Raw genomic sequence first — 15,862 nt, 5'->3', positions numbered from 1 at the left:
CTTTTAATGTACATCACTGGCAGCAACAAAGTCATTTTCCTCACACACAAAAATGTACTTTAGCTGAATCCTCAGTGAGGCTGCCCTGGAGAGAAGCAATTTTATGTCTAATTTGCTTTGGACCTCTGTGTTGAAACGGCTGATAAAGCTGACAATTGCCGATAATTATAGTTTTAAGAAAATACTTACAACTAGGAAAATTTATGAAAAGGGTGTCTGCATTACAATATGGATCTAGTGTAAAGATACTTCATCTAGTTTTAAACAAACTAGTTAGAATCTACTCACAGTGCTTTTCAGAGGAGAAATTTAGACTTTAAAGAAAAACTTGGGCTTGCAGTCTACCTAAACCTTTCTTCTCAAGAGATAAATGTCAAAGATATTTTTCTTTTCTTTTTATATATGTTATTTGCAATTTTATTTATAAAAAATGGTTCAGTTAAACTAAGAATCTGATGAAAATAAAATTTCTGATCAAAAGAAATACTATGACAGCTTTTTGGAAGCCTATTGATTTCAAAGTGACCAGTCACAAAAACAAACATTTTCCCTACTGCCTGATGAATACTAATCTTGAAGTTTTGAACAAACAGAAAATGAGAAGGAATTTAAAATTTTTATCATCAGCACAATTGCCCAGAGGCACTAAAAGGAGGATAGATATGGACTACAAGGAAAAATAAGTGCATGCCTGAATGAACATGGATGGTTCAGCCAAATATTCATCAATGTGGCAGGATAATCTCCAAACTGCATGGTATAAACCATGTATTTTTATTTTTATCCTAACTGCAAACTGCTCAGTAGGCTTACATAGACTTAGTCTAATTCTATCTTGTTTCAAGTACATCAAATGATTGCTGTGCTAAGAATAAACTGTGTTGGTATAATCCATTAAAGAAAATATTCTATGAAAATGAAAACAAAATCTTAGCAACAAAACCTCCAGCCTAAACAGAGCAAAATGAAATTTCACATCAATTGAGATTTTAATGCTATGATTCTGTAGTATTTTTCCCTTAAATTTACAGAACTAGGGAATCTTAAACTGAAGTGGAACTTTAGTAAATTCTTGGTAAGAACATACAATGAATACAGAACTTTATCCAAGAAGAAAGAATATTAAACACAGCAATGAAGTTCTTCTGACTCAAAGAGTTTAGACAAACATTATATTTACCTATTACAACTTCACTAGTGGTAGAAACTTGTATACTAAACTTGTTGTACTAAAAAGTTAACAATGCACTTATCAACATATACTTATTTTAACATACAGACTAAATAACAACAGAATGTCATTCTATTCTTTCCAGAAACATACTAGAGTCTTCTTTGTTCAAGAAATGGTATGAGATTATCTGAAATTTTTTTTGGTTTTAACTCAAAATATTCAACAATGGGTTAGTTTTGGTTTTACATTTCATTTCATTACTCTAAGACTTTAAAAAACCCCTCACTCTATATATATGCATCCACACAGAGAGAATAAACTGACGAAAAAAGCAGCCAAGAAAGCAAACACAGCTGCATGTACCCATAAAAGGATTGATCCTCGAGAAGCTCCAGCTTCCAAAATTATCAGCAGTAGAACACTTCTGGAAAAATAACTTTAGCACAGTTACACTATGTATTCTAAAAAAAAAAAAAAAAATGAAACCAAAGTTTCCAAGCTGCCTTTTCAACTGTATTATTTATTGTAAATGACTACTGGAGGGCTGTCAAAGTCCCCAGCAAGCTTTTCATTTGCCTGCAGTCCTCCACCGCTGCTTCCATGCTCTGCTGTCAGGGTTGGAGGATTTCCACACAGGAGGCTGCACCAGCACAGCTTTCAGTCTTATAGCACCTGGTATCTTCCTTATTTTTCCAATGAACTCCAAAATTAAAATACTGCAATCAGACTGGTATGGCTAAAAATTAGGCTTCAGAGATTCTCTTTAAGGCTACAAAAGCACAGATTCTATTCACTCTGAATGTCTAAAAGGTCAACTGGAAGCACAGCTCAGGTATTTGGCAGTCCTCCATTCTCACAGGCAGCTGGATTTGTCAGCAGCAGGAGGGAAACTTCTGCCCATCAGTAGTCTCCTATGGATAACTTCTCCCCAGTTCCACTCCTTGGTGGATACAGAAGCCAGAAGAAAGCAAGAGCTGAAGAAAATTTATATACCTTGATTTCTAAAAGTGGAGGGATAGGGTGGGTAAAAACTTATTTACAAATAAATGGCAGTTTTGGCTAAACTCCTTGCATTGCATTTCACATGTCAGCTTACACTTGTGTTCAGCAGACAGAGACTAACAAATTATACATTTAAGAAATATTTTGGAACAAACAAATCTTTCATGAAAATGCTATTTGCATTAATTAGAACAATTATGTTATTTTTGTGTGGTTAAACTCTTATTTCATATATAAGAAAGAACAGAAGCAAACATTACCTGGACACTGGATAAAAGACCACTCATAATTTTTTTCTTTTGGGCAAAGAGTAGCATCAAGCACCATTTCATTGGAGTGCACACTGACAGCCTTCATTGGGCCTCTTGAGGAGCCTTCCAAGCACTGTCCTTTGCCGGTGTTACTGGGATCATTGCACCATCCACACCCCGGCTGTTCCAAACACTGTCCACAAGTCCTCAGCCCAGAGCAGTTTTGAGCTTTAGTACATGGAATACAATATTAATGCATTGTTCTTTAAATAAGATGCTTGGATTTTACAATAGGTGATGAAGAGACAATGTAGCACTTCTTTTTCCTTGTGCAAATTAAAATAAAATAATAATCAGTAGTACTAGTAAGAATATCTCAGTTTTCATTAAAAGTAGTACTTCCTCAAAGATCACAAAACACACAGCAGGTGTTTGTTACACCCCAATGCAACAATAAAGATTTCAAATCAACAAAGATAATGAAGCAGAATACTGCACATGTTCATTAGACACACAAGAAAATATATATTCTTTACTTATTATTAATATATTATTTATTACTAATTTTACTGAATCAGAAAACTCTAGAATTCAATACAAGGTCAATAAACCAAATAAGAGTAATAACATTTATAAATACAAAAAACCCCATAGGATCATTCAAATTCAAACCAAAAACTATTTTGGGCATAAAGTACCTCTGGATCTCACCTGAGTATTCGCCTACAAATATGACTTAGTTTTCTTACATACAGCTTTTGAAACAAGCCAGCATACTACACATCTCCAGCTACAAGTCATAATTCAGTCCCATTTAAATTAACTCTATCTTAAGGTTCTCATCAGCTAATCAGGTTTCATTTTTTAAATTGCATTCCAAAATTCAAATCTCCCTATAGATCTTTTATACTCTATTCTTAAAATAATTAAAGTCTTCCTCATATTTTAAATCTCTTTAGAACCAATAAAATTCCTATTCTGAAGTTACTGTCATTTTTTATTAATAAGAAATTAACATTTTAGTAACTTCAGAAATACCATTAAAGTTCCCAAGCTTCTTTAAGCTTTTTCAGATATATCTTAGTTTTTTTAATTACTCTTGTAACACTGCACCAAATTAACATCAGACTCACTCAAACATTGATCACTATGGGTCCCTGTCTCTACTCACATTAACTTTATAGGCTTTCAAAATTAAATTTTAAAAGCATGCATGAAGGTAAGCTCCTGCTGTGAAGCCAGAATTATCTAAGTTTCTTTTTAAAAAGAAGAAAGTAATTTAAAGATTCCCAAAGTTATTGTGAAGGAAACTCAAATGGCTTCTACATGAGGGTAACCTCTCAATTTGGCTCAGCTGCAGCCAGGACACTGCATCCAAATAATGTTCACAGTTACCTGGACTCCTCTGGTCCACACAAGGAATACTAAGTAGAATGATTTCATTGCTAACTGAATTAACTGAGAGCAGAATGAAGCTAGCTCCTCTGACTTCAGGAACTATTAAAATTGTTTAAGAGTAATGAAAGCTGTAAAAAGAAAATACACTGCACAGTCTAAAGATACCTGCAGATATCAGGAAAACAGGCAGTGAAGAATCTGAGTGAATCTCAAAAGGATTTTAACAGCACAGAAAGCTGAAGCAAGAGCTCTTCATCAGACTTGGAAGAATCCAAACAGGAGGAAATGTTTCAAGTTTCCCAAATATGGAAAATAGCAGGGGCAGGAGAAGGCCAACTGCTGTTGCAAACTGTCAAACATGAACAATCGGTTTTAAACCACCAGAGCTGAAACTGAATGATACAAATTTGGGCTTTTGAATACATTAGAAGATCAGCAGAGAAATAAAGACAATCATTCTGCACTGGCTGGCTTGCCCTTTCAGAGATGCACTCTAAACAATCCAAACAAATCTCATGCTGCTATTTATACTCATGCTGCTATTTATAAAGCTCTCAAGTATCAGCTGCACTATCTTCACAGAAGATAAAACAGAACCAAAACTAAAAATCCTCTTCTATTCTCTGTAGTGGCATTCAGCTGAAAAACTGAAGAGAGCTGAGAAGCAATCGTTGATGGAAGAAGGAGATATTCAAGCAGTAATTTTGTTTTATTTGAAATTCTAGAGTTGGTCCAAGATTGTTCAACTGTCAGCTATTCAATCAGAAGTCATAATGGATGGAAGATGTAGGGAAGAGTGAATATGCAGGTTTTTGGCAAGTAGGTATTAAAATGACAGTATGTCACCAATGAAACAGCATTCCTCATTTTAATTCCAAGTTGTGAAAATAAATGTGAAGTTCTTCATTGTTATTTTTTTGTATTTTAAATCATACATGCTTGTCTGAATTTTTTTTTCATTCAGAGCAGAACATCCAAAAACTCAGAAATTAATCATTCAAAATAAAAAATAAAATTTTAAAAATAAGGAGGATTTTTTAAAGGTATAGTTACGATCCCTTCTTCAAGTAGAAACACTACCCCTTGATAAGGGAATCCACTTAATACTTCATTACTTCAGCAGCAATAATGATACATCTACCTAATAAAATTTTCAAGTCATTTAGACTAAAAAAATGGCAGAACCATGCTTCATTTGGACATGCATTTTCTTGTTTAAATGCAAAATATCAGATGCTATAAAACTCTGGGAAAACTGCTTACAGACACAGAATCTTGGTTTTTTTCTAACTTGTTGAATAGAAAATACATTTTCATACAAAATTGCCTTTACATAATGTTGAATTGCTATATAGCAAATCCCTTTTGCCTTACTTAATATAAACTTCTATACACCTGACAAAAATGACAATCAAATTAAAAACAATTTCTTATGTTTCCCAAACAAATTGAATCAGTGTGATGTGCAAACACTACACGAAGAGAAAAACTGAATTGAAAGTTCAGGCTGACATAATATCTGCTAGTTTAAAAACAAAAGCATCATTCATATGGTATTCTGTCAATTTTATCTCCAGATTTTCAATGTATTTATGTTCTGCTACAACTCACTCTCAATATTTTATAAGTTACAAAATTGATTCCTATATAGGAGAGGGGAAAAAAAGTTCTGTGAATGGTTATGAGAGGGAATGGTTATGTCACTACAGAATTATTATTCCAAACACATTGATGGAGATGAAGTGTTCCTATTACACTGAATTTGGGCACGAGAACCTGGATTAATACCTGAAACTTACCAAATAAGCCAAAAAGTTTACCAGAACAGCTCAACATGGTCCTGATTCATTATATTCTATGATTATTAAGGATGAACAAGAAATCTCAATTAGAGGAATACAGACTCTTGGCCAGTTTAGCCTGGAAGAAAGGCTTTCCTATGCCTTATTTCTCTTTAACCCAGATATGCAGTGGCTTGGTACATACAGCTCTTTTTCTCTCCTAAGACTAGAATATGTCAATGGTTGCTATTATCGACACATCAAGAACTTATTTTACATCATATTTTCCTGAGGCTTAGGTGAAAGCAAGTAACTGCCTTTTGTGCTCTTCAGGGTTTTTTAAATTTGTATCCACAACCTATCAAATGGAATCATGATCTAATTATGATCCTGAAAGCAAGTTGCTTGTTGTTGTCAAGATCATCAATGCTGTCACAAGATACACTGAAATAAAATGTTCCAGGGGCTTTGATAACAAAAGACCCTTATGGAGAGAGAAAGGAAATCAGAAGTAACCAGAGAAACTCTCTTAAAGTAGAGCAATAAGAAGAGTCCAATGGTACACTTCACAAATCCTGAAGGACAGTAAAATTCTAAGAACCAGTCTTCTGTACAGTGGTGAGTGAAGAACTGTTCTAGATAAATCTCAACTAAGACAAGAATCTAAGCACCAGGCAGCCCACTCCAGCATCTGCATCAATTATGGCACCAATAAACCCTGGAACTGCTGGAACTGCATGCGGCTGACTCTGGTCACTCCCAGCTTGGGAAGGAGCAGCTTTGGCTGATACACTGGAAACTCCTTTGAGGAGATAGTCATTCTCCTCAAGAGCCATTGCACCAAGTTCTGATGAAATGTGCTTCAAAATGGGACATCCAGGGAGTAACTTTACTCCTTGACAAAGTAAGAAATCACTTTCCTCTTGTCCCCAAAGGATGAAATGGGCAACCTTGAACATTAATGGAGACTGACCCAGTCTGATCATAGAGGACAAAAGTTTTCTGTACCTCCTCTACCTGCCTTATGGCAGAATTCCTCCTGCTTCCATACAGAGGATGAACAAGGGTTAATAATCAGGGACCAACGTTAATAATCCCCATTTGCAAGGGAGAAGAATCTAAGGAAGACCAAGATCGTCTGTTTTGCATTTGTGTTACAATATTCTCAAGACTACTACTATCATTATTAAAACTTTGTTTTTATCTTTGCATGCTAGGACAATGGTATAGGTTGAATCTGAAAAAAAAAAAAATCAGAAAATTTAAGTCTTTAAAAATCGAGCACGCTTCCTTTTCTTAATAACTTGATATTGTGTAAGTCTAAGTTCTACATATTGGTTATCTAATTTTAACAGTATCCTGTTCCAGCTCACAGCCATTGTTTGTCACACTAACACTGGTCATACAAACAACCACGGTAATTTTTCTCTCTCTGAAAAGAATAAATACTTTTTCACAGTTTCAAAAGAATAAATATATTTCATCATCAAATTGCCAGCACTTTATCTGTATCTAGGAAATGCATACTCAGCATTGACTTCTCACATTAGTAGCTATAAAGGGTCATTCACTTGAAAATCTTTTTATCTCTAGTAATGTGCTGAATCCCTTCAGCTCTTTTGAGTGAAAAATAAATGTAACAGTATATTTAATAAGACAAACATTCATTAAGATACTCACGGGAGCACGTGGCAGTTTGCCACTCCAGACACTGTCCGTATGGGAAGGAGATGATGTAGGCATTGGAGTCCACACATCGTTTGGTGCTGCTGCACCACATACATTCCATGCCATTGCTTGTGCAGTTGGAACAGGTTGTCCTCAGGGAGCATGGCTTTTTGCAGGGCCTGGCATTCTGGTTGGGACTGACTGGAAAAGGACCACAAATAGTGATAATTTTGAACACAAGTTCAAATCCCCTTTTTTTTCACCATTTGTTACATTAGAAAAATCGCTATGGAAGAGGTTGCTTCCTTAATTCGCTACAAATTAGCTACATCCAAATTTGTGTTTCTGTATATAATCATATTTTAAAAAACTTAATATGCAAAACTCAGCATGACTCATACAATAGCTCACAGAGTCCATTTTAATGTATGTTAACTTGAACAGTCAAGTGACTCTTTCTTACAGTAAACTTTATACACAAACAAAACTAAAAGACAGAAACTAGAATTTTGGATTTTTCAGTCTTTTACACTTGCAAAATATTCACTAATGTCCAGCAAGATTCAGAAAGAAAGCATCAGCACTGCTGAATAACTCCACGTGGTTACAGCTACTGTTATCATTGACTATTACTGATTTAGAGGCAAACTATAGGATTTCTGGTATAATGCAAAATAAGGCATTGATCTAAATCTCAAATAAATATTTTCTGCTTTAGGACTATTATTTGTTTCTAGATCACAGCTATTTCAAAAAACTAAAAATATATATATATATTTGTAATTTTTTAATCAAAATTGTCCCAAAATCCCTCTTAGGCACATGAAACCCCAAACAGTTTGTTATTCACAACTGCATCAGTTGCTGGGAGCAAGAGGCTCCTTACCAACGGGTTTTTCACACACAAGGCCATCTGCCATGGCAGTGCAGGGGTTTGCCTTCAGACCTGCCACCTCTGCTCTCTCCAGGTAGGCACAGAAGCCGGAGTCATTGGGCTCTCCAGGGAGCCACTGCAGAGTGGTGTTTGTGAAAGGGGACATGTCATCCCAGCCCCAGTAGGAGATGTTGATCTTGCGCAAACCCACCCAGGGTGAAATTTTCTATGGATGAGAATGAAACAAATGGGAGAGGATTATTTAAAATGTCTTCTGTTTAGCTAAAACATTTCAAAGAACAGCTCAACAGCAACAACTTCACATTTTCAGAATTCACCATGTTCTTATCTCACTTTATCATCTCATCAATCATTGTCCACATGGTTTTTATCTTAATTGTTCTATCTTGCTGAACATCCCCAAAAGCCCAACAAAAACTTCACCTCCTATATGCTTCTTTTCTAATAAAAATCTGTGTTCTGTTCAAAGACAATTCTGATTTCTATTATTGGATACAGGTCATCATGAAATTGTTTGGCTTTTTCCCAGTAGCTACTGTAAAATTACTAATTGCTAGGCCAATGTGGATAATGAAATACACGTAAGTTAACAGCAATTCAGAGAAATCAAAGTTCAGGAAAAAAATAGGATAAATATTCTGTCCTCTAAAGTCTGTATTGCTGATACTGATCAACCTTAGGCAATGCAGAGACACAGATAAAAGTGGCACATTTACATTTCCAATGTCATTAAATACACATTGAATATACTTCTATTACTGATTTATAAGTTATAAAACATAGTCTAGAAAAAACTAAAAGCATTAGATTTTAAAACATATTTAGGATGTATCAGTAAAACTACATCACTAATTCTACTGATTTTTATCATTTCATCTTTATACACTTACCAAGCAAAAAGCAGGTTTTAAGGAAAAAAGGCCTTTGCTTGTTCCAGAATAAATCTACATGCATTACTTGCCACCACAATTTTGAGACACCCCAACCAAACACATTTCCTCATGTAATCTCTGTGCAGGCAGTTTTCATTAAGCCCAGTTTAAACAGACAGAACAGAGATACAGAGAGACAACAGGGATGTGGCAGGTACATGATGGCAGGTGGATGCCAGAATACCAAATCCAGCTGCGTGCCCCAGCAGAGGATACACATTGTCAGCTCCAAAGCAGAGATATTGATCTGATTGTGAATTAGGTTCACAACTGATTTCATTTACAAGGTAAGTAAAGGTAATTTACAAGGTAAGTAAAACACTACAATACACCTAAAGGAAACCTGCCATGGTTAAAGATCGATGTATTCCACAGGTGTACCAACAGCTACTGCCAATCTCTCTCAGTGATCTTTCACCTTTGATATCACATTTTCTTTGGCCATTCAGGTTTAACCCATGGCTGAAAAGAAAATCTTTCAGCACTCTTAATTCTACACACAATCAGAGCATTCCTTCTTTTTTCCTCTGCCTTGTTAGAGCAAGTTGAAATATGAAGGATTATTAATTTTGTTTCAAAAATACCGGTGGTAAATACTTTTTTAAAAAATCAGTAGGTGGATAATCAGTATTCCTGACTTCCCTAAAATGTACTCCCTATGCTCTCTTTTTCTTCTGTACTCTCAGTTGAGATCATGATCAAACAAAAATCGTTTGAACCACTAACATTTAGGGTTTTGCAAGAACAAACTTAAATAAACCAGAAAATGTCTAAGAAATGTTCCATTCCATGAGCAGTGATGTGATCTGGGAGACTCTTGAACAGCAACAAGAACATTCAGCAAATATACCAATGCCCACTCTGTGTCTTACTTCTGTATTTACTTCATAACTGCATTGTTACACCAGGTGACCAACTTTGCAGGTGTCTTGAAGGACTCACATGTTCTGGATACCAGAAAGAACATGATGCAAGCAGTAAAAGTGGAACTTGGGCATATGGAAAATGGTAGATAATACATCTGTTGTCTTATTGGCTGTTTAATTGCCTAGATTCCAATTTTTGTACATGGTCCACATGCATCAGAAAAGCTTGGATACCTACACATATGTCTAGACAGCTCTCTGTAGATGCTGAGTGTGCACACCAAGCACATACAAAAAAAATATCAGGGGCTTAGGCAGGATAAATTGCTGACAAACACACACATAAAGCAACCCTACATGCCTACTTTGGGATTGAGGGGTTCCAGCCAAGAGAATCTTCAACATATGACTGTTTCTATTGCACTGCCAAATAATTTGGCCTTGACATCAGTATACAAAAAAAAAGGTATCCTACTCCAGCTATGGTGAAAAAGTATGTTAGCCAATAATGAAAAGTGACAGTACAGCAGTGATATTTGGAAATAAATTCTTCCATTTGAGTGAAGACTATCTTGGAACCCTTTAATGATGACAAAGTCCCAGAGAGAATCATGAAAGCCAAAGCAGCCATACGAGATAAAAGCAGTATCCCTGAAATGAAAGACTTCCAGCAAAAGCAACACATATCACAGTCAGAATCATTCTTAATAGCTGTGCTATCTGGAGAGCTTAGAGGCATCATGTCAGGCATCTGAATTCCATATGTACCATCTTTGGCTCTTTGCTAGGATAAGACATCAAAATACAGACCCAAATGCTGATGAACACATTATCAAATACACACTATTGAAGCTGTGACCTTGCAGGCCCACTCAGGCCTCTCTGGCCATGCTATATAAATCTAGTATAAATTATTTCTCAAAATGATGGAAGGTTCAGTCAGAATAGCTGGGAATCTCAAAGTACTTGAAGCAACTGAGGGACTTCAAATGTGTCAACTGAAAATGCCAATCCAGTTTCTTCCTCAGGCTTAAGAAATAATGAGAGTTGAACATCCTTCACTTGAACTCTATGATTGTTTCATATAATGCAAAATGAATGTAGAAAACTGATTCCTTTACTTTGAATATCTTGCCAAAGATGCTTCTGAAGAGGATCAGACAGGAAGGAAACGAGACTGCCAATTCTCTGGAACCAGAACTTGCTGATGAGATTCCAGCTCCTAGGCCTCTTGAAAAATATTTGTTATCAAACCAGATGACTGAAAAATACAGTGCAAATCAACTCCTTTACTGGAAGTTCAGGTGATCTTTACTCAGCATGTAAGTGGGAAGGACGTTACTCCTCAGAGAGTTCTGAAGACTTGCTCTTTCTTTCTATCCATCTATGCATATCTATAAAAACTCCCTTGATACATTACATACAATTCATTTTAAAACAGCATCAACAACACCACAACAAGCCCACACAAGAGCATTCTTGGCAAATTATCTGTTTAAAAAGCAAAACAAAAAAATCAAAGCAATGCAATACACAGAAGGCGATCAACTCCATCTCGAGAAAATTTGTAATGTGCCTTACTAATGTTGCAATGGAGAACATAATCGAATATATCTTGAGAAATATTGTATAGCCTTATCCCACTACACTATTTAAAATTTGGAATCATCTCTAGAGTATGTTTGTCCTCCCATCCATATCTTTCTAGGCTATTTTTTAGCACCCACCACCCATCTTAGAAACTTTATATTTGTGCTTGAAAAACAGCTAGTCACAGTTTATCTGTTTTCATAGAACCATCTTTTATAACATTGAAAACAAGTTGCCAAAAAGCCTTTTTAAATGAGAGATCAATCTCGAAGTTAGAAAATATTTCAGAATTATTAAATTCTGAGAAAAATTACTGGGCAAGGCTTTATTTTCATCCGGCAGAGAACAAAATTGCAGTCATACAATGCATACTGATAGAACATCATTCTGTAATCTCATCTACACCTATTAAGATGAACATAAGACCAACTTTTAGCCATAACAGGAATCTAGTAAACACTGATCAGTAATAGCTTCAAAAATATTCTCTTCTCTTATTCTAAATCACACAATTTTAATTTGTTATAAAATAGTAATTATGGAACTATGTTAGAAATGAAAATTGTGTAACCTTAACTGGAAAGCTGATAGTTGATGTTAAATCCACTGCTTACTCAGAGAATTTAAGTCAGATTAAGTTGCTTTGGGATCTAAAGTGAAAGGGATCATTTCTACTCATGACACATTTTTTCAGGTACTATTGCTGCCTCAGCACTAAACTAATGAGGGCTAAATAATTTGCAAATGAGTGAATTGAGCAAGACTACCTTTAATGAATAGCCAATTACCACGGAGGCTCAAAAATCTCCCGTTTCTTATTTATGCAAATTATGCGGAAGTATATATCTCCTTCAAAAATTTATCTCCTCCTTTATTTAAATTCCTTTTACTTTGGATCTGAAATCATCCTGAAAGTCTCTAATACACTAATGTCTCATTTTCTATTGTGTGCATCACAACAGTTTATAAACAAAATTCAACAAACTTGTCAAGAATTGTTTCAACTCCTTGATTTGTTGCTGTAGGATGAAACATACAATTAAACTTTGAAAATGCTGTGGCCTCTCAGTGCCCATATTTCCACAACATTCACAGTCTGGAGAAAGCCTTGCATTTATTTTGCCTCTTTTCTGCACCATTTTGAACAAAAAACCTGCTTCCTGAAAATAGCAGCTCTGTGAAGAGAAACAATGCATTCTGTGCAGACACCCTGCTTGGTTTTCCATTCCTTAAATATACATCAATTCTGACTATGCCAGATACCAGTCCATATTTTGTAAATATTTACCCAGTGAATGACACATTTTAAGCACTGGAAGCAAAATCCATGAGTTTTAAGTGTCTCTGGAGTCATGCATTAGGTCATGAGAACACCTAATTCTTCTACTCTTTTTAAACTTTGCTGTAGTCCCATTGGTCTATAAAAATGTACAATGTGCCAAACTGAAAAAACTAGAACTTCTCCAATTTCCATCTACAGAGATTATAGCTAGTATTCCAGGGGCGCTTTGGTTTCTTCTTGGAATTTCTTCTTTAGAGGGGACAATTTTGGGGGAGAAATTTGCATTCTCAGGCATCCAAAGCAAGTTGAGCTCCCCTCATCCTGAACACAGGAAGACAGTTAAACTAGAAGTGAGCTAATGGACAGTCAATGCAACAACTGTAAATGGAGACAAAGTGATAAAATAATTTATTAGACTTACAAAACCACAATAGGAAAGTGGGACTGGTGGAAACTCTAGTAAAGGGAGTAATTCAGAAACAAAGAGTAGATGTCAACTTCACCACAATAACACACATTTTAAAACCACAGAAACATAGAGCCCTCAGAGAATACTTTGAGCTAACAAGGAATAACATTGCTATGCAAAGCTCACTAATTAACTGCAACCTACACTCTAGTGTAATTTATAAAAAGATGCTTAGCCTTGTGAGCAGAGAGTCGAAGGAAAAGTTGCAAACAGTTTATATAATGAAAGGCATTGTGTGAAACTATTCTCTTCTTTGTTTGTGCTTACTACACCAAAATTAAATCTTCTCAGAATTTATTGCATGCTAACAAGAAAATTATTATTTTTAGTTAAATCCCACAGTTGCAAAAAAACTCCCAAGAGAGCCAATTGCACTTTTAAATGAATATACAACATTTGAATATTATCAGGAACAGTTAATTAACCTCATATTGCTGTTTAATCTACTTTCCAGAGAAACTCACATCTTCCCTTTCATAATATTTTGCTTACTAGGTCAATAAAAGCATATAAGAAAAAATATTAAGTGTCATTTTTCTTTAGTGTGGGAATCTGGAGCCTATCCATAGTGTTTACTTTGGCATTCTCTGACAGAATTTAATTTATTTTTAATGAACAATACAAACTAGACTTTAAACTACTGGGGATAATTTTAAAATATGTCTGCAAATTCAACAGTGTTTTGAGTTCATACCACACAGATCTTTGTTTTGTCCCTTTCTTTAGTACCAAATGAATCTTCTCATTATCCTTTAAAAGGAGGTAACCTATTGATTTCCAGTGTAGTACTGGGATTAGGAGAAATTATTTATACACAATGAGGTCTGGATAGAATATGGAGACAATGGCAGTCCCCTCCCTCTGAATCTTTCCAAATCATCATGTGTTATTCTAAATATGATAAAGAAATTGTCCTAAATTTGTCCCAGAAAAAGGCCTTTGTGTATTAGAAAACAATCTACAAAGTCATATGATGTTTCTTTGAACAATAAAGAATGCTCTTCCAGGCTATAATATTTATTGACACTATTTTAACAGTTTGTAAAATACACAACAGCTACCAAAGCTGCTTTTCTTTTCTCAGCATAAGAATACCAAATAACAAGGAGATAAAGTCAGAATCATGTTCTTATTTCCAAATGTTGCTCTGACACATTCATTAATCCTGAAAAGTTTTTGTTTTCAGGTGAAACGGAAATCTTTTTTTTTTCCAGGCTAAAGATTTTGAAGCCTTCAACACTAACCACACAAGCCAAACTCTACTGCCGATAATAGAGATTAAAGCTACGGTGTTCACCTTACAGCTGCTCTGACTCCATTTGTGAGCTCCCCACCATCACCTGCTACAGATACAAGCCATCTAAAATGAAATCTCGTTCTTTAAATCATTATGATTGCAGTTTGAGAGGGAAAGGCAGGCAAAAGAAGATCAAGAAGTTTCAGAGAGCCTCTGTCACACCTGATAACACATTTAGGATATCTCACACTGAATAAATGTAGCTGGACAGAGAGATATGAATGAAAAAAGTCTTCTTTTTTTTTTCTAAATGCCACTGAAAACACAAGGATAATTCATGGCAGAATTTCTGTAGAAGTTCTGATAGCTAAATGATTGTTTAAGCCAAGACAAAATTTTTTTAAAGTGTATACATTTGTCTGCAATTGCTTTAACTGTATTTGAGGTATCTCAAATTTACATCACCACATTGGCTCAGGATGTACTTCATTTAAATAAAGATATGCTCAGCAGGATGTCACCTTGCAGAAGTTCTAAGCTCTGAAATGCAAGAAAAATATTGCTTCCAAACACTAAAAAAAGCTATTTCTCATGTACACCTCAAGCCAATCAGGCAAAATCAGTCATATCAATAGTCTATCACACATTATTAGATTTGAAGGCATCCTGCACAGTGTTTTAACAGGAATCAGGGGAAAGGAAAGCAAAGAGGAAAAAAGGTGGCAAAATAAATAACCATAGCAATCATGCTGACAACATGATTTTGTTGTTGCTTTTGTTTCAATTACATTTTCAACATTAACACAATATCAGAGTGGGCAGACAGAATGAGCTTCAAGGCTGCAGTAATTACAACATCAGGGAAGAACTTCTGACACAGAATGATTTCTCTCTCTCCTTTATTACCAAAATAGAGAAAAAAGTGTTTTTCTAGTAAAAAATATTTTCTCTGTCCAGATCTTATATTTATTTGGGAAATACACAAAAACTTTAAGTACATAACCTATGCTTGCATCTGCATTTTGAAATGGAATGCTAAAAAGGATAATAGAATATTTTTGTCCACAATATATGTTGCTAAACTCTTGCTCTCAGATCCATTATAACATAAAGGCAATCCTTAACTGCTATTTTCTTTGAATGATCTCAATTTATCTGCAGCAGAACAACTTCTTAAATCACATGCTAGTTTGATATAAGCTTTAATTATTATCCACAATTATCTTTCATTTTCCTTTAACTGTAAAATCCTGAACTACTTAAAAATTTGAGGATTTTGAACAGACATGTTCTACAAAACTAAATATACACTTCCAA

At 35.1% G+C, this 15,862-nt stretch overlaps 1 protein-coding gene across 1 annotated transcript in view; it reads right to left on the bottom strand.

The window, feature by feature from the left end:
* ATRNL1 (attractin like 1) overlaps positions 1-15,862 on the bottom strand; it is a gene marked incomplete at its 5' end in the record, with an annotated part of 455,979 nt that overhangs the window by 340,972 nt on the left and 99,145 nt on the right. The window contains 3 exons of the mRNA XM_008629373.2: positions 2,437-2,655; positions 7,287-7,475; positions 8,161-8,374. Of these exons, the coding sequence (XP_008627595.2) occupies positions 2,437-2,655; positions 7,287-7,475; positions 8,161-8,374 (622 nt within the window). The remainder of the gene's footprint in view (positions 1-2,436; positions 2,656-7,286; positions 7,476-8,160; positions 8,375-15,862) is intronic.

This window comes from Corvus brachyrhynchos, unplaced genomic scaffold (assembly GCF_000691975.1).
Source record: "Corvus brachyrhynchos isolate BGI_N302 unplaced genomic scaffold, ASM69197v1 scaffold783, whole genome shotgun sequence".
Classification (NCBI taxonomy): Eukaryota; Metazoa; Chordata; class Aves; order Passeriformes; family Corvidae; genus Corvus; species Corvus brachyrhynchos.
Note: the sequence above shows the minus strand (reverse complement) of the source record. Positions and strands in the feature narration are given on the sequence as shown.